This window comes from Zootermopsis nevadensis, unplaced genomic scaffold (genome assembly GCF_977971745.1).
Source record: "Zootermopsis nevadensis isolate Lab colony 2312 unplaced genomic scaffold, Znev_1.0 Znev_ptg000061l, whole genome shotgun sequence".
In the NCBI taxonomy this organism is placed as follows: Eukaryota; Metazoa; Arthropoda; class Insecta; order Blattodea; family Termopsidae; genus Zootermopsis; species Zootermopsis nevadensis.
The window spans coordinates 17,658,550-17,677,699 of NW_028259192.1; the positions used below are offsets into that span (position 1 = coordinate 17,658,550).

The 19,150-nt window shown below is 37.6% G+C and overlaps 2 protein-coding genes across 6 annotated transcripts in view; one reads left to right on the top strand and one right to left on the bottom strand.

Annotated features, from left to right (window-relative positions):
- Positions 1-19,150, top strand: part of LOC110830995 (uncharacterized) — a 217,716-nt gene that overhangs the window by 24,256 nt on the left and 174,310 nt on the right. For all 4 annotated transcript variants that reach the window (XM_087340956.1, XM_087340957.1, XM_087340959.1 and 1 more), the window contains one exon: positions 10,949-10,986. In XM_087340956.1, the coding sequence (XP_087197082.1) occupies positions 10,949-10,986 (38 nt within the window). The remainder of the gene's footprint in view (positions 1-10,948; positions 10,987-19,150) is intronic.
- The window catches only part of LOC110831800 (uncharacterized), a 124,823-nt gene that overhangs the window by 22,520 nt on the left and 83,153 nt on the right, over positions 1-19,150 (bottom strand). The gene's annotated exons all lie outside the window — the stretch shown is intronic.

Genomic DNA, 19,150 nt, shown 5'->3' on the forward strand with positions numbered 1-19,150 from the left:
GACACAACAAAACATAAGACAACAAAAACAATAAGAAACAACAGAACAATGAGACAGAACAAAACAATAAGACACAAAAATCATAAGACAACAAAAACAATAAGAAACAAGAGAACAATGAAACAGAACAAAACAATAACACAAAAAACATAAGACAACACAAACAATAACAATAAGAAACAACAGAACAATGAGACACAACAAAACAGTAAGACAAAAAGACATAAGACACAACAAAACAATAAGACAACAAAACAATGAGACACAAAAAACATAAGGCACAACAAGAACAATAAGACACAACAAAGCAATGAGACACAACAATACAGTAAGACAAAAAGACATGACACAACAAAAACAATGAGACACAAAAAGCATAAGGCACAACAAGAACAATAAGACACAACAAAGCAATGAGACACAACAATACAGTAAGACAAAAAGACATGACACAACAAAAACAATGAGACACAAAAAGCATAAGGCACAACAAGAACAATAAGACACAACAAAGCAATGAGACACAACAATACAGTAAGACAAAAAGACATGACACAACAAAAACAATGAGACACAAAAAGCATAAGGCACAACAAGAACAATAAGACACAACAAAGCAATGAGACACAACAATACAGTAAGACAAAAAGACATGACACAACAAAAACAATGAGACACAAAAAACATAAGGCACAACAAGAACAATAAGACACAACAAAGCAATGAGACACAACAATACAGTAAGACAAAAAGACATGACACAACAAAAACAATGAGACACAAAAAGCATAAGGCACAACAAGAACAATAAGACACAACAAAACAACACACCACACTCAAAATAAAACAGCTCATAATATTACAAAACCGTATAACCTAAAGTACATAACTTAAAAATTAATACCAACTAGACATAAGTCAGTAACAGTAATGAATCACACGTTTCATCAGGACCTTCTCTTCACTTCACTACACTTATGAAACCTTCCCATCCTCACCCCAATTTACCCCCCTTCACTGCACCCACCCATCTATTCCCTTTACTTCACCTCATTTATCACTTTCCTAACCTTCTTCCTAAACGTACTTGGTTTACAGGAGAGAGTCCCTAAAACCTTAGTGAAGCCCTTTTGAGCCAATCATTTTGAATGATGTTACATCTTAAAAACTTTTATGTCTTTTCATAAGGTCAGTTGATACTTAAAGTGGGAAATAACGACGTATCAACTGCCCGAAATAGTTAAATGACAACTCTAATTAATTAAAGCGAACATACTGAATGCTTCTATAAAACATTCTCTTTGTGCGAGATACGTAAGTTTCATATTTTCCTTATGGCTTAAAGTGTTTCTTTTGTGGATGAATTGGATTTATTTGTAAAACTTTGCTTGCTTGAACTATTTTCTCCGGCGTCTTATCGTTCTTCTTTATTGATAAGGTGCGAATGTGTTTAATTAGAATTTCATAAAGCTGGTTTCCGAACCTTGATACAAGTTTACTGCTGTTTGCAGGGCAGACCTATAGTTGCTACAGGACAGAATTCAGGGTCATGAATGTTTTAATCCTGTTTGTTCAGCAAATATTTACTCAGATGCAGGCAATGACCCACGGGAATACGCGCTTCAGTTTTGTTTAGAGTCGTATAATATTGCCACATCATATCTGACAGTTTTAATATAACTGTTCACCTGGAAGACCAGATTTCAAAATTTATGGGAGAGTATGGCGCTTCAAGGTTGCCTTGAGAGGGCTGTTGTTGGTGGCATTCTTTTGTTCTTCGGAGTCGTGATGCCTGTTGGATTCGTAGGTAAAAAGCATCTCAACTCTGAAGATGGAGACAGTAAGTATCTCCGAGTAAAGGGTCTACACGGCTTCACAATCCAGAAGAATAATGTTATCTTTAACTCCTTGAGAACCCTAAATCTCAATATGACTATTATTGCTTACAGCACAAATACGTTTATAGAGAAAATAATCTTTGTGTGTGTAGGCTAGCGGGGCACTGACTTTAATCCTTTGACGCCGAAAAAGAAAGTTAAGCAGGACAGTAGAAGAGTGGGAAAAAGAGAAAGTTACGGAGAAATGAAAAGCGCTTTCTTCCTGAATAGAGAAAGGGCGACATTTTGTTAGAATTTTTCCAGACTTTTCCCGGTCGATTTTCTGGAAAGGGTGGAATGAGAGCAAAAAACTTTAGTGTGATGATAAGCAGAAGCCAAATAATATTAAAAATTAATTTCTTGCCTCAAAGAAAACGCAAGGCGTCGATTATAAAGATTAAATTGATAATTATGTTTATGGAAATAAGCCTTGTTAACTCTCGGTCTCAGATCCCTTAAATACGCTCTGTGGACAAAATTAAGATTTACTTATTGTTAAGATGGGCGGTATACGTATAGTTGCCTCTAAGTTTTGAGAGTTTAAACTCATCTCATTGTCTGTTTAGGACACTGACTTCAGCAAGTCTTTTTGAGGTCATTATGCATATTTCACATATTTCACCTCATGAGGTCTAATGTATACATTCTGTTTGAATTTCGAAAATGTTTTACTCGTCCGCGTCAGAACATAGTAAGATAGCGGCAGAAGAAGTTAGGCCCCCCGAGGAAGCCGCAATGGAGTTGATTCCTGCCTTTAAATACGTGACAAATGTCCAAGACAAATCTCAGTTGATATTACACTTTTTATTTTAAACTGTCCGACTTTGTTCATCATTACAATTTAGTAATTTCAGCTAATGTCGAAATGATCCCGACAAATGACCAGGGAAGACAACAGACCATCCATTAATCTACCCCCCCCCCCCCCATGGCTGCTCTAAGCAGCAACCTCACACTTTCCATGCCATTGTCCACAGGGAAATATCTCTAGACCTTGTTATGATGAAATCGTCTCTCAGAGTCAGCTGCCATCAGCTTCCTGCAGCAGCATTATAATATAGTGTCTGCACCGTGAAGTTGGTTAATTAGTTCAGGCATTTTACTGACGGAGTAAACCGTATTTATATATAAATAATTAATATCAGATTTAGCGTATATACGGTTTCGAGTAGGATAGTGTCTTCAGACATCAATGAACATAAACTGTTCTTATTATACAGATTCACATATTAATTCTGCTGTTGCCGTAAGTGTTTATTATTAAACCCGTATCTAAATCTTTGCCAGAAAAATGCATTTTAACCCCCATTTTCACCCCAGGATATTTAGAGACTAAAAGTTTCAACCCTTAAACCTTACCCTTTTTAAATTAGACTGAGTATACGATGTTACTTTTAAATTTCACTATATCACGAACAAATTTTAAATGTTATTGTTGTAGCATGGCATAGTTCCGCCAATTAATGTTAATATTTAAATTGTATATTTTTCTGTTATTTCAGTCTGAAAATTTAAATACGTTATACTTCACTTTCCCTCCTCAAAGCAAGAAGAAAACTTGTGAAATTGCTATGTTGTCTGTGAGTTACCCATTCAAATTTTTGAACTACTCGACCGATTTTGCCAAACTTGTTACGAACATTTTACCATTGGAGGCGGCTCCAAGCCCTTAATTTTAATAACATGGATGACGCACTAATATGCGAGGTGGGGCGAAGACAAGCTACACTTAATATGGCGTATAGTGGGACAAACTTTACTTTATTTTACTTTACTGATATGATGCAGGTATTTAAAAAATGTATTGAACGTTAGTCGATGTAACTTCTGTTAAATGTAAAACAACAAGTAATCTAAAAATGTTGACGAAGATGCATTGTAATCTGTAAAAGTGGTATTTTTGACTGGTCTGAGGCTACCTCAACCACGGCGCACAACAGCTAGGGTTTCTGTCGTTTCCCATTTTACCTGAAGAGGGGAGAATATCCAGCTTTCCAAACGTTGTCATTTTATTGAAATATAGACGATTTATAAAGTTCGAAGTAAAACAACATGTCGGTCATACGAAAATTTATTTTAATTTGACACTCGTAGGTAACAAACGAATGGAAGCACGTGTGTGGAATTTGATATTACGATAGGTACCCTGTACACCGTTTTTAAAGAAATAGCTTGCAGGGCTAAAGCCCTGAATATGGAGGAAATATGATTTTCCGAGACGTTGGTATCTGTCTACAAGGAACAGGGCGTTACAACTCAGAAGACCAACATTGGTACTGTTATTGTCACACACGATTTTGAAACAAATCTTAAGCACTTCAAATAGGTTGCGATTAGGCAGTATGAGAAGTGACCTGTAATTCGAAGGAAGGCCAGATGAGCGCCTTAGCAGCTGTCTCAGAATCATATCTTTTGTAAATTAATAACGAACAAGAACAGGTGCGACTGGGGAACGAGAATCCAGAAAAAAGTGTAGGAGCAATAATTTGAGGAAGTTCTGTTTGTCGGAGAGCCATGGGAGGGTACAGCTTATAGGAGAGACAGAGCGAGAGAGCCAGCGAGCAGCTGTGAGCTTCTCAGCCTGCCTAATCCTAACTGTGGCCGGTATGACAGTTCTATGTTTCGTCTTTTAGATATTTGCAGTAACATTAAAACTCTGTTTGTGACATTGCTATAGCAAATCTGAAGGATTTTTATTCTGATTGTGCCTACTTCAAATTAGCAAAGGTTACAGTGTCACGAAAAAATATAAAATATTTGTAGTTAATGTGAATAGCCTTGTCGCCTGATCTCCTGACGAATTTCCTTCGAGATAAAGATGGACCTTAAAAATAAACACGTACGTTATTGACTTTCAATTAACTTAAGATCCAGGCCGTTACTTCATTAGGCGCACGGAACTTGGAGAAACCCCAACAGTGTATACCACACGCGGTACTGGTTGGTCGGAGAAGTTGCCGCATTTTCACGGCGTACAGCTCGCCAAGGGCAACAAAGTAAAATTCTACCAAAGGTTTAAACGCAAACTGGACTCGGCGAGTATTCAGAATTTTTACTCTGTTTCGTCTTCTTCTCAAACTAAACTGAATATTAAAGTAGAAGCTTACACAACTGTAGTCTTAAGAACATTTTCTCGGCCAACAGACACTTTTTGTCAATATTTGGCATGGAGTACTTATAGTATCGCTCTAGTTAATGGACTAATCGAATTCTCACTACGTTTTGGGTAACATGACAGCTTTTCGATGAAACTTTATTCGTATGATTATTACCATCTGTAAATTTTACTCACTTCATTTTCTTTCAATGACTAGTTTACACTAGGGTCGCAATGAATTTACGTAGGCCTATGTCTTATTAGTTATTTTGACTAATTTTATGAAACGTATTTCTTTATATGAATTTAATTCTCTTTAATTTGTTTTATGATCCAAGTTACATGTTATTGAACTAGTTGATTTTAGGTTTGTTCGATTAATTCTTCTGGCACCGAGATATTTTTCATTTGACAGTGAATCTGTAGTACAGTAATGTATTATCCTGCCTCTTTCTACATGTTTTACATTTTACGTTGTTTGTCTCTCTTAATCAAAACTCCGATGTTTGAAATTGCTTAAGATCCTAAATACTCTTCTCGGTGTACAAAATATTGCATGCAACCAGAAAGCAGAGAGACGGCATACGTAAATTAAACACACCCTTGAGCACCATTCACATGATGCCTATGAATGTTATTCTTGCCTCGCGTCTTATTTTCTTCCCCTCCTTCTCTTTTGAACTTTACACGTGTTACACCCCTTACTACTTTAGTGTGCTAGAAACGAATTCCACCTTACATTTGATGCCATTGTACTTTTTTGACAGCTTGTTTTGGTTTATTCATTTCCTGGATCTAACCAACTGTGTCAACAATTCGGTATTTGTCGAATAAATTGCATCTTGTATCTGAAGTTGAATGTGTTTATGCACTAAAATCATGTCACATTCTTATGTTGAAACGCCTTTGTTGTGAGTTTCTTACATTGTCATTTGTCAATGATAAATTCGTTGTTATTTATGAGGAAACGTTTGGTGTAAGACATTACTTTCTTCCTGTGTTTTTGTCTTGTAAATCAAAGACCCTTATCTTTTCTGGAGTGTATTTATGTTCTTTGATTTCTTAAGATCTAGCAGGACTATCGTAGCAAGTTAGAGTAACATGAAACAGACATAAAATATCTCAGAAGGTAGTTAGAACACGAAAGAGAAGTTTAATATATTAATAGTAGCCTATCTGAATTTTGCATATTCTGTGATAGAATTATGTAAGAGTTTTTTTGCTAAAATGTGTTTATGTAGCAAATAGAGTGGTTTTAACGATCCTCCTTTTGCAAATAAGAACTTCAGATACAAGACGCTACAGACTTCACGAGGACAAATGTTGATACGCGCAAGAAGTTTTACCCGTTTTGTAAAGCTGTTTTGATAAAGTTTGCAAGTTAATGTATTAATATTGTTAATGGAATTTTAATTACACCGAGCGATTTGTCTCCATGAGAAAGTTTTAACTTGCGAACGAATATGATTAGATTGACTGTTATCACCAAGTTTTTAAAATTACTGAATACTTTACGTGACATGTCAATAGGCTATATAGATTTTTGTTTTAAAAAAAGGCTACTTCAAATGCCTGCAAATATGTAGTGCTTTATTGGGTGTTAAGGACGATGGAATGCCGAGGAGTTAAAAGAATTGCGTAATGGGGAATCGAGATTTATTGATATTATTATTATTATTATCATGCCTACTTTCCAAAACGCTAAGACCAAGATATGCAAAATAGTAATTTGGCAAAATTTTAAGGTGTGAAGCTTTTCATTCTGAGGAAAATATGTAAATTACTTTTTTGAAAACAAAGCGAGCACAAAATACTTAAACCTAAGAAGTATGGACTAAGCAGACAATTCAGAATATTACCTACCAAAGAAAGGTTAGAGGTCACGTACCATTTTGAGAATAATCAAACTTAGGATGAGTTGAAAATGTGACAAAGAATGCATACATAATAATGACGGGAAATCTTAACGTCGGCATGGAAGACTGAGAAGGAGATGGAAGAATCAATTCAGAAGCATATTAAGCCTTCTTTTTGGCTGACATATTACTACAATTATCGCAGTAAGGTCTGTTGTCGCCATAAATCTCGTAGAAACATTGCGGGCTCTAAAAGTGTAAACAAACGTGTGGCGTCTGATGCATTATGTTCGCGTGTCGCGCCCACGCGCGCAGGAGTGACGTCTTGTACACACGTTTTGTCGCATTTAAAGCCTAATTGAGTTGTAGTCGTCATTTAACGTTCCGTTTCCATGGAGTCAGGATGTAAACACTGCGACCGTATCCACATGATGCCGTGCGAGCTGTGGCTTGCACGGATGGAAGAATTTTGTAATTTATATCATTTGAATTTCGATTCTGTTGTTAAACACAACAGAATTTGTTGCATTTGAACATCATTTTTAACATAACGTATGGGCGTATATCTCGGAATTTCTTTTCCTGTTTTACCTACTGTTGTAAGAAGGTGTTTCACGCATGGTTCGTGTTAGTTGCGGCATTAAGGTTCGACACACGCACTCACGCACGCGTAATTTCTAAAGACAGAGAGAGTTTACTTATTTCCTCTAATTATATATTTGTCAATATTAAAAAATATACCACATCTTTGCATAGCCCTAAGCGATGAGTAATGAAGCCGTATAGGGGGTCATAGAGGTAAAACTCCATGCATTCTAGACTCATAAGTAGGCAATATCTGTGTGACCAGCTGTATTCCAGTGAATGGGCCCCAGAAGGTAATAGCTCACATGATAGATGATGATGAGTGAAGTGAGTGTATTGGAGGTATGTGGGTCGAAGTGGTCGTGGCCTAATTTAATGTCCTATCCTGGCGTTTGCCTGGATTAGGAATGCTAACAACTTGACAGCTACGTTAAGTGTATTATTATGATACTTGAATTAAATTAAAAATAACGGAGAAGAGCTCATTGTAGCATTATACTGTGTGAGCATATCTGAAGCACCAGAGTTGTCTTATTACTTGCATGTGAGGGAGCAGACTCTGGAGTAAAATTAACTCAAGTAAAATACCTTTAATGTGAACGGAACCGCGAGCGATATTTATCTCGGAAGAGTACAACATATTGTCATGCAAACTTGGTCTTAAAATAGAACACGGGTCAGGCAAATGCATATGGCGTCACGTGAACGCTGCCCGCTGTTGTGAACATGGTCGAAGATGAAAATGGAGTACATGTTTGAATACAGCGTCATAAAATGAGTCCTTATGCCATTCTTACAAGCATTTTAAAGTAATTAATTATGTGCGTGATCCCTCCGACCATTGTACAAATCGACTGCAGTGTTTAACTTCGAGATTATTGTACCAGATAACGTGAAATGGAGTGTAAAACACTCTTGAGGTCTTTGCAGGTACGTTTGTGTTTCTCGGAACACATTTAACGTGTTATGTACCCTAAACATGTGTTTAATTATGAAAATTATTAATCATGACATAATCATTCAGTGTTTTTTAAAAATATGTTCTTTTTAAATAACGAGAAATAATTGTTTTATAAATATTCGCTTCGCGTTTCAGGAACAGCGTGTTTGAATTTTATTGACGTAAAAGTACATTTTCTTAAGCTCAGTTCACTCCAGGTTCTGAACTATCGCGTTCGTGTTGCTATCCTTAGCAAGCCAAAACATGCAGCGTTAATATTCAGAAGTCCCGCCGTTTTGTAAAGTGATGCTATCGATTTTGCCCTAAGCACGACCATCCGTTTTCGCCGTCAGACGCAGTGCTGGCTTTCTGTCGTTCTTTTGCGCGGCCATCTGCAGTCTCAGGAACACATCTCGCATAAAAGTGTCATTTGTTACGTCTTTGCCATCAACCGCCTCCCTTTCATCTGTTTTTATTGCAGCCTACTTTTTCTCACAGGGTTGGGAGAATCAGACTTTCTATGTTTGATTGCGTATTACAGGCCTGTGTGGACACAAACTTACGTATCACAAAAGTTTCTTTGATCACAGCAAACGGAAGCATGTCTAACATTTATTTAGAACCTGCCTTTATCAATTAACATATTTCGTATTAATACCCTCAGTAGAAGAAAATAAAGGTATGTATATTTCGGTCGTATTTGCCAAATATCACTTTATTTTGAAGCTGTATTTGTTTGCTTAGATCTTCATAAATTTGTGTGTTAACGATTTCTTTACTTGAGTGGCGCTTTGTCATTTGTGGACGGATAGTGCAGGCTTCCTCCAGATGTGCAGGGTACTTGCGAGTATAATGAATAGACAATCGCGGACAGCTGACAATCGGTGGTCGTCCCGCATGGGGATTGGCCGAAAGGCTAGCAGCTCCACACAGTACAAATAAGAAAAATCTAACAAGTTACGGAAAGTATTTTAGAGTCTCGAACCTGGAATTATTACATTTGGAGAACTTCATAATTTCAAATGTTAACCAGACATTATTAGAGTGATCAAATCAAGAAGAATGAGACGAGAGGTGTATTTAGGGCACGTGGTAAAGATGAATAATGCATACTACGTTTAGTCAGAAAACGAAGAAAAAGCCATTTCGGAGACCTAGGAGAAGATGGGAAGATAATATTAAAACGGAACACAGAATAACAGTATTTGAGGATCTAGAATGGATAGTTTTGGCTCAGGATAAGATCCAGTGGCGGATTCTTGTGAACACAGCGATGAATATTCGGTTCTATAAAAACCTGGGAATTTCTCTACTAGGTGAGTGAATATTAGCTCTTTAAGAAAGACTGTGCTTCATCAGTTACATGGTAAACACTTGATAGGAAAATCGGGAGAAGAAAGCCCGAACTTTTAGCATCTCACAACCTTCAATAATGAAGAAATAATCAGGGAAATGTTGACGTTTGTGCCCATGATTTCTGTCCGCTATGAAAAACAAAAGCGAATCGCCTGCAAGAGAACAAAGAACACTTCAAGAAAATGTATGAAGAGAAACTTAAATTAAAAGAAAGTTTTGTGGTCGTTTCACAGTCAGCGCGTAATGAATATCCTTTGTTTCCTTTAATAAGATTCTTATTTGAGTTTATGTTCATCTAGTTCCTTGATTTAATAAGTCTGGGGGTTTCAGTATCTTTTTCTTTGTTTTGTAAGTGTTCTAAATTATTTTTTCTTTTTTATATTAAAATGAAGGCTTATTACACCTGCTTTATTCGTAGGTTGTTTTAGAAAAATAAAAGTTGCTAGATCACCCCATCTATTGCCGAATTTATAATTTGTGGAACTTTATCTCAAGGTCCTATGTACTGTTATTATTGCTACTTCTGTAGCTAAATGTTAAGTTCTTCTCATATACAAAATGTTACTATGAGCTAGCGTGGATCAATTTTCACATTATCTCGATCAGGAGGCCATCGTACTAGCAATTTTTCCTGCCACCGGTCATCTGAAGACGGAAATATAACTAACTTCCGAAACGATGTGGTTTAAGACGTGAATGATGGATAATCTCTAACAGAGTAACTATATCCAATGTGACGTACGATAGACATGGATGTTTAAATTTGGAATAACCTGTTCATTACAATAGTAGGAAGAGTGTAAATATTTTAGGCAAAAGTTACAGAACTTAACTGACATGTTATTATGTTTGGTACTTTCAATGAAGACTGTGAAATGTGTAAAATATTTGTGAAAGCTTTATAATGGTCTTCCGACTCGTTTGTATGTTGAGTACAGCTACATTAAGTTTCAGTCAGAATAGTCTGTTCTCGCCTGGGGTTCAAATCGGGTACCTAAAAATACCTAAAATTTAGAGGTACATGCGATACCGCTGCGTTAACCTACTTATATAAAAACTCGTTTTACTCCTTTTTATAAATGTCTATCCTCAACAGAAATAACGGGGTGGAAGGGATTCCACTTGTGTCAATACAATTCAGATAGATAGGATTAGGGGTTTATTCTATGCAAGCTATAGCTTTTCATAATTTAAGCGTCTTATTCATTCTTAATGGTGGTATGTTTTCTCCCTGCAGATGGCAGTACATCTCGACATCATGAGGCGAATCAAAGGGTGAGTAACTGTGCTTGCTTTCAAAATATAATATTTAATATATATAAATTTGCAAGTCGTGTAATTGCGGAGTCTTTTTACCTGTTGAAAGCTAATTTCATTTATCATTCATGTCTTTATTCATCGTGTATTATAGTAAATTCTAAAGGCGTTGAAAGAATACTAGGAACGCCCACACAAATGCGCGGCCCGGCGAACTAGATGTTAAAAAATTGAATAGAGGCTTGGTATAACCTGTGAGATTGGTATATAAAGGAAAGACGATATATTTTGTATTTAGTAGCTTTTCTCATTTGCTGGAATTGCCAAAAGTATTGAAAATGTGCCCATTGAATAGAAATTCTCTCATTTAATTTTATTGATTTGTCTGTATATCTTAATTAGTCTGCTGAGTGCGGGTCTTTAGCAGTTTATATTAGGAACCTTCTTCTTCAGACATCATTGTTATGATCTCTGGCCTGTTCCGATCTAACGGGGTATCGGCTTCGTTTGAGAGCAAATTGCTGACTTCGTTTTTGTGACAAGAGACAGATAAATGACGTAATGGGAGGGTGGAAAAAATTGGAACAATGAGCCACTTTATATTGTTTGTAATCATTATCTGATGTCATGATAAACAAATTAAGGAGAATGGGATGGGCATGAGAAATTCATACTTAAATTTTCAACAAAACTTGAAAGGAATAAGCTATTTTGGTAGACCTAGGGGCAGATGTTAATGCACTATTGCAGTATATGTTAATGATTCAGGATGTGAGGTTGTGGACAGAGTACATTGGCGGGCTCTTGTGAACACAGACTTAAAGTTTGGGTTCTTATTTGTCGTTGTTTCTTGATCCTCTGACACTTTAAGATGGGCTCTGTTCTATAGAGTAAGTTAATCGTTTCTAATTATTAAGTCTGCAATTTTATTTTATGAAATTACCCCGCCCACTACAGCTATAGATCGATACAACTTTGGTCTAAATATATCGCTTGTTGATAAGCTTCGTGAACAGAATGAGGAGACGAAGATGTCTAGCTACATGTTTGTAGTGCGATCGCAATCTGCTTTTTGTTGTGTCAGTACTGGAAATTTGTTCGTCTTTACGACATCAGTCACGCCAGCCAGCGATCATAGTCTGTGGCTTTAACGTTGTGTATATGTCATCTGTGGTGTTTGTCTCTTGGGGAGAATGTGTCATGTAACTGCAGAATTTTCGGTCAGGAGTAAAATTAGTTTAAACGTTTCTTTTACGAAGATGTGATACTAAAATTATGCATATTCTTTTACATTTTCCTTCGTCCATTACCGTAGAGTACACACGACGTTTAGGACGCTTTCTTTATCAGGTAAAGTAAAGGAAAGTAAAGTTTGTCCCACTATACACCATGTAGGCGTTTGGGGTGAGTGGAGGTATAGCTCCTCTCTTCCTTGACCTCGGCACTAGATGGGGGTGAGTGGTCAGCATCACGCCCCGGCCGGCTTTACCCCCGGGAAAGGACCCCGGTACCCATTGTAGAGGAGGCTGGGTGGGCCCCAGAGCCGGTCTGGACGCAGAGGCTAGAGGATAAATCCTCTGCCCCCGTCGGGGATCGAACCCCGGCCGTCCAGCCCGTAGCTAGTCACTATACTGACTGAGCTATCCCGGCTCATTTTCTTTATCAGGTTAAATAATAAAACCTAACCATTTGGGTCCATTGAATTGGATTGGTCCACTTGACGTCAGTTTTCCGGTCTTGTTTCCGAAGACATTCCGATGTTCATTATCGCCGCCGTTTCACTTACTCTTTAAAGATTAAATGAAACGAAATAAAACGCACCTGGAGTTTCAGATAGTTATCATATCATGCAACGGAATTCAAAGAATGAAGATAAACACGCTGTAACTCATGTCTAGCACATTATGATTTAGGGATAAGAACGACTATTTTTGTGAATTCTACTTCGTAAAAAAATAAGATTTCAATCGCAAATTGTGCAGGTGGCAGCGAGGATTTGAAGACTTGAGTGACAGTTCCTTTCTATCTCGCGTGATCTTCTGTATTACTTATCATGTAATTTGCTGAGTTTGATAGTGAAGGGAAATGCTTCGTTGTTATGTTGGTAGCGATCACGCCACTGAGGCACGCGAACTTCGCGTGACTGACCTGCTCTGACCTGCACAGGTCGCCCCAAAACCTGGCATCATTCGCGCTCATGGCCTGCCTGTTTCAGTGAATTGATTTGTTTTATTTCTCTGTGAAATACTGTGGAAAATTTACATTTATTTCCCACCTGGAAGCGGTTGTCCTGACTGACGCAATTTCCAAGATACGTCACGACAGTTTTTATCCAAACCATCCTCAAATTATTAGTCGCAAAATGTCTCATTATTAAACGCCGTGGCTTCTGAACGAATGGAAATATTATTAAATAGATCATAAATACTTAAAATAACTAGTCCAATTTAATACAAAGTCAGGTGGAATTAGACCGGTCTCCCCTTGCCTCTTCAAAGAAATCGTTGTAACGCTTGTGTTTAAACATCTCCGAAGGATTCGTCTGTTGTGTTCTTGTAACATCAGAGCTGCTTGAAAAAAAAACCCATTGAACCGGAAACGCTAAGGGGTCCTCTGTCAGCGGTAATGAACAACTGGTAATCTTTCCGTGGATGGCGGGTGATTTTATTAAGCTACTGTTAGATACAGAGCAATCGATAATCACTTGTCAACTATTGTAACGAAATGATACTAACTTTTTAACGTAAGAATTATGTTACTAGTGGAAGAAGTCCGTTGTTTTATATCTTTCTGCCTTATTATTTGGTAATCTCCAAAATATTTCTCTTCTTAACTTTCTTGTGAGAAACAATACAAGTCATACATATGCACGTGGAAGGAAACGATGTACTCAGAAAATTGTTAACTTCAGAATTTCTAAAACTGTGGTTATCGAACCTCTTACGTGGAACTGAGATGTTTAAAGGGTGTCGGCTGTGTAATAAATTGAATGAGAGACCTTATTTGTTGTTTTTTATAACATCCGTGGTTTATCATTACGTTCAGATGAACATTGTGACAAAAACTTCGCTCCATAACAATTGGTAATGTGAAACTCTGATGAGTGAGTGCATCAAGTTCGGAGTAACAAATTATTTTACTAGATTTATGGACGAGTTGAGTGCCAGCGTTTCACGTTCGGAGGTACGCCATGTTATTGCTGTTTGGATCAACAAGATCAATGGGAAGGACCTCTGTGAAGCACGTTTACGTCCAATTGCAAACTTCCCGCTGACATTCACGACCTCGACACGTGTAATGTGTAACATTGCTAAATGCTAGCTTAAAAACACACGACCCGAAGATAAGTACTTACCAAAACGTATCGTATTTCCGAACTGATTAATCAACATTCATTTCCATGCTGTGTGATGCAGGTCCTTTAAATATGTCTGGACCATGTTGAACACCATCAATTCCTGACTGTCATTGTTTACAACAAGCTGACATGAAGTCATTCCCTATTCATCCTATTGTCTTAGTCGAATTTGCAGTTGGCTGTCATGCCGAACTAGCTGACTGGCGATAATGCGAATGCTATTTTGTGACTGGCTGTACCTAATTTTCGTGACCGCTTCTACGAGGCGCCATATCAGCGTTATTTTGGTGGTGGGGTGGGGGACCGCAGCTTAATATTGCAGAACTCCTGAATCCAATTGTTACACTCTCCGTAATTTCGATTATTGATCGGTTTGATTACATTCTATTAATCAAATCTGCCTATTTGCATGTTTTATTAATATATTACTGAAATCACTGTTTCGTAGTATGACTTGATAAATTATTATTTTGTGAGATTTGAGGTTTTCGCGGCGGTGGAGATGATGATATTGTCCTTCTGGTTTGGGTGTTGTATACACTCGCCTGTAGATGCTAACGTTTCGTAGAAATCTACTGTCTCCATCTTCAGTGCGAAATGACGATGTAGGTATCTTTACTTTATCCCTAAACAACCCATGAGACAGTAATATTCATATTCGCTTCCTTGAGAACGTCAAATCTTACACCGTAGTATAAGATTTGCTATAAATTATCTAATACTATGTTTAATCGAAGATCTTTGCGTAGTCTATATGATAGAACAGTTGGTAGACGGATTAGATCCGTCCTTAATGAATCCATTTCCAGACCCCTCGCAAACCGTGCGCAGGAAATGCATGGGTACAACTATTTAATTGGAAGAGTTGGTACTGATGAAATGCTTAGTAGTGCGAAAATTAAGTATTTTTAATTTCAGTTCAAGAAGAAAAGTCATTACTACTCGATCATGTTGAAGTGGAGAATAACTGCAGTTTGTCTCTCCAAATTGAACGAACTGTCAGATGCTGCGATAATTTATGATGTTCACTCTTCTTATCCCAGAACTAGGGCGAGAGATTACTCGAATAACTAAGCTACTTACAGAACATGATGGCTCAATACTGCTGGCACTAAACCCTGACATTCTGACTGTTAAGTTCGGAACGTCTATCTGCCCGTCTTTCCGTATGTAACAACTCGAGAGCAGTTGAAATTATATTAATGAAATGTGAAATTTTAGAATTTTGCTACAATTTGTCGACACACTACAATTTTAGTTGAAATTCAACAGCAAAGAGGAACTCCTTACATACAGCAATACATGCTTTTCTGCTTTTGATAGTGACAGGTTGGGGGATCCCCTCATGGGAATCCGCATCCGAAAATTCTCTCCCGTGCGTAGGTCATAGACTCCAGCGTACTCTGTTGTCACTTTTCCCATTCAGAAAAGACCAGAGATCAAGGTCTGATGACTAGTCAGAAGAATTGCTCTATACACGTTTTCCTGAATTGTTCTATTATCCTCCCATCTACGAACAGGTCTCCCAAGTGCTCTCTTTCCTTCGGGTTTTCCGAACACAGTTTTGTGTGTACTAAGATTATACCTCTGTTTCTCTTTTCAGGCGTGTTACTTTACTTTTTTGTTTATGTTTGTTTTTCATTCTTTCTCTCTATTTCTCTTCTTGTTAACATTTACCATAAAGTAAATTAAATAATATTGTCATACGTATTGGGAGAAAGTTCATGTTTGTACTTGTCCGACTTTCTTTTTACGTTCATGGAATGTAAGTAAATATGACCGATTGCCTAATTTTAATATTTAAAGTGTTTAATGGTTTACGTAAGTTTATTCTTCCCAAGTCTTTATTACTGCAGTTTGCTTTTCGTGGCAGAAGTGACGGCAAACACCAGTAGCTTATGAAAGTGCAAGTCTCTGTCTCAAAGTGTGCGGTAGAAACACTTTTCCTTCTTTTTCTTTAGTCAAAGATTCAGTTGGATTCTTTACTTATTACACTGTTAAGAACGTTATATAACTTTTTGTGCACAACAAAAGAATGGTCTTTTTATTCTTTAAGAATTTCGTCCAGGACAAAACGGGATCTTTTAGGAAGATCTTAAGTACCAGCATTAATTTCTAATATACACGATGACCTAAAAAGATGTATACACAACAGCATCTTTGGTTGCCGCTTGATAGTCAATTGTCAACTGTGCCACGAAGCTAATGGTGGTCATTTTGAACACCTGAACTGGATTCACTATGTAATTAAGTGTTAATGCTGACGAATGTAATAGTTTAGTTTATTAAAATGTATTTGTTTCATTCATAGTGTGTACATATTTTTGGGACACTCTGTATTTGCGTTGTATGCATGCCGAAATACCACCCATCCGCAAGCCTATAACTCTGTTAACATGTTAGAAGAACATTTTCATAGCTGTCTTATGGCATGACTTGTAGTTACCTTTCCTGAAGACGGATTTCTCGAAAGAAACTAGAAAGAACCTCGCGTAAAGAAACACAAGTGGTTTTAGAATTTACTTGTAACATTTATATGTCGTTCTGTGATTAATTTAACATTTATAGTTCCAAGCAAGGACTGTAGTCCAGTGGAGAGATTTTATTGTTACGTATATATCGAGTGTAAGTTGAGTCGAGAAGATAATTTATACTGTAAGTGGTAAAATAATGCCTGAAGTAATGATTAATATTCATAGATACTGTCTACTGAAGTGATGGCCATAATTCAAGAGACGATCGATCCACACACTTGCGTTCAAAGAATATTCGGTTCAGTAAGTCCTATGACTACGTTTCCACGCAATAGTGGTACATAGGGACGTATATGTTACGCTCGAGGCTTTATTGACCTTCTTACTAGATTTAACTGCAGCCGCCTGTATTCCTTGAAATGAGATTAAAGCGTGGGCGATGGCGTGTCGGTATTGTTTACAGTAATTACAATAGACATGAAGACCACGTGGTTTGTATAGTTGTCTAAGTGAGGTAATTGACGCGATCTTTTATTAATAATTTAGAGTTAATAAACGACTCATGTGTATATTACGCTTTGGATAACACCTTTCCAGTCTTGTTATATTCCGAGTACAGTTATACGTTAGTAACAAAATAAAATCAAACAATCTATTTTACCACCTTCTGGAAATGGGAAAATATACAGTCGTTTCGGATAAAATTCCTGCCTTCATCTCAGGGTCGAAACACTTCCGTCGACACGGAGGTTTTTACCATTTCGACATGGTGTGTTACTCAGCAGACTGTTTGCTAAATATGGTTCGCTGTGAAAATTTAACTCCCAGACAGTTGGAAGATGTTCTGTCGTGGCAAGCTCTAGGGTACACGTAGGGTGAGGAGAAAAGTTCTCGCTACCCGGGCCTGTGAAGGTGAAGTACGAAATAAATCACAGGAGCAGGGCGATCTGAGGTTGTGCTGTATTGGACCACTTGAACGCTGAAATAGCCGATACCAATCCCCGCTCAAGGCATGGATTTATGGCTGCGATTTCAGTGCTGTCCTATGTAGGTAGAGACCTTGTGGTCAGTTGGTCCTCTGTCCTACACTCGCTACCGAATGTTCCACAGACTGGATGAAAAATAAATTGTAAGCGGTGTTTGAGGACCAACATTGGAAGAGAGAGAATTCGCTGAATTTGGTAGACTGGGCTCTTGATATATGTCAAACATATATGTTAATTATGTAACAAGCTGCCCTGTAATTGTGTTTTACGCCTTGTAGCCCACTCTCAGCCTTATCCTTTACTGGAGTCCCCACCCCCCCGTATTTTCGAACTTTCTCGGCAGTTGGACGAGGGGTCGCAACGTTGCAAGGCCTCTGCTCACCACAGATAGACGAGGACATACATCTATGCCTCGAATGGTATCTGAACCCATGAACCTAGAGTTCCAACCTCCAAAATCCACGTGTTATATCTCGCGACCTCTGTGATCAGCACATGGCAAATGCACTGCAGGAACACTTACAATTTCTTGAAACTTGTAATTAAAACTGCAATTATGATATCCTGGTGGCGGGCCGCTGAACTAAAAGCGCTGTTTATGCCGTAGGCGCCTAGCGAGTAGGCAGTTCCGCACTACAAGCAGTCACGCAAGCCTCTGCTGTCAGTATTTCTCCCTATCTCGTGGCGCGCGGTCGCAACAATACATAGACTTCACTTGTCTCTCGCTCGGCGTGATTCGTCTCCGTAAAGTTTTCTGTGACGTTTTATTGTTAATACCTTACTGTTATCAAAATGAGAAGTTTTGTACGTACTGAGGTTTGAGGTTAAGACAATACGTGGACAAGAATAGAAACTCTCTAAGCTGTCTTATTGTAGAGGTAACAATGTCTCGTGTCTGTATTGATCAGTTAACCGTGAAAAGTGCTCTCATTATAACGTTGGATTTCGGTGCATCGAATCGGTACAGCCTAAATTCTGTTTAAAGTAAGTGCAACAATGCTTTGTATACCAGTTTTTTTGTTGGTAACAAATGATTGACGTCATTCTTTAGTTGTATGGTGTGTTCAGATAATTGGTAAACGCTTTTAAAATGCATATTGTTTGTCTGATGAACGATGTGTGAGATTAGCGTGGTTTTATTTTGATTATGTCTACTAAATAGTTTATGAAGCAATTGGTGGCAGTGGAAAGTCACGCTTAAAGCAACGTTTTGAATAAAATCAGGTACTACCAACTAAATTCATTTTCAAACTCTAAATCTGCTTCCGATATTTTGCATTTACAAGTTTAGAAGTGTGTTTGGAGCTTGTGAGTTTTGTTAATTCGGTATATTTGTGATATTTCACACGAATTAAGTTTATAGA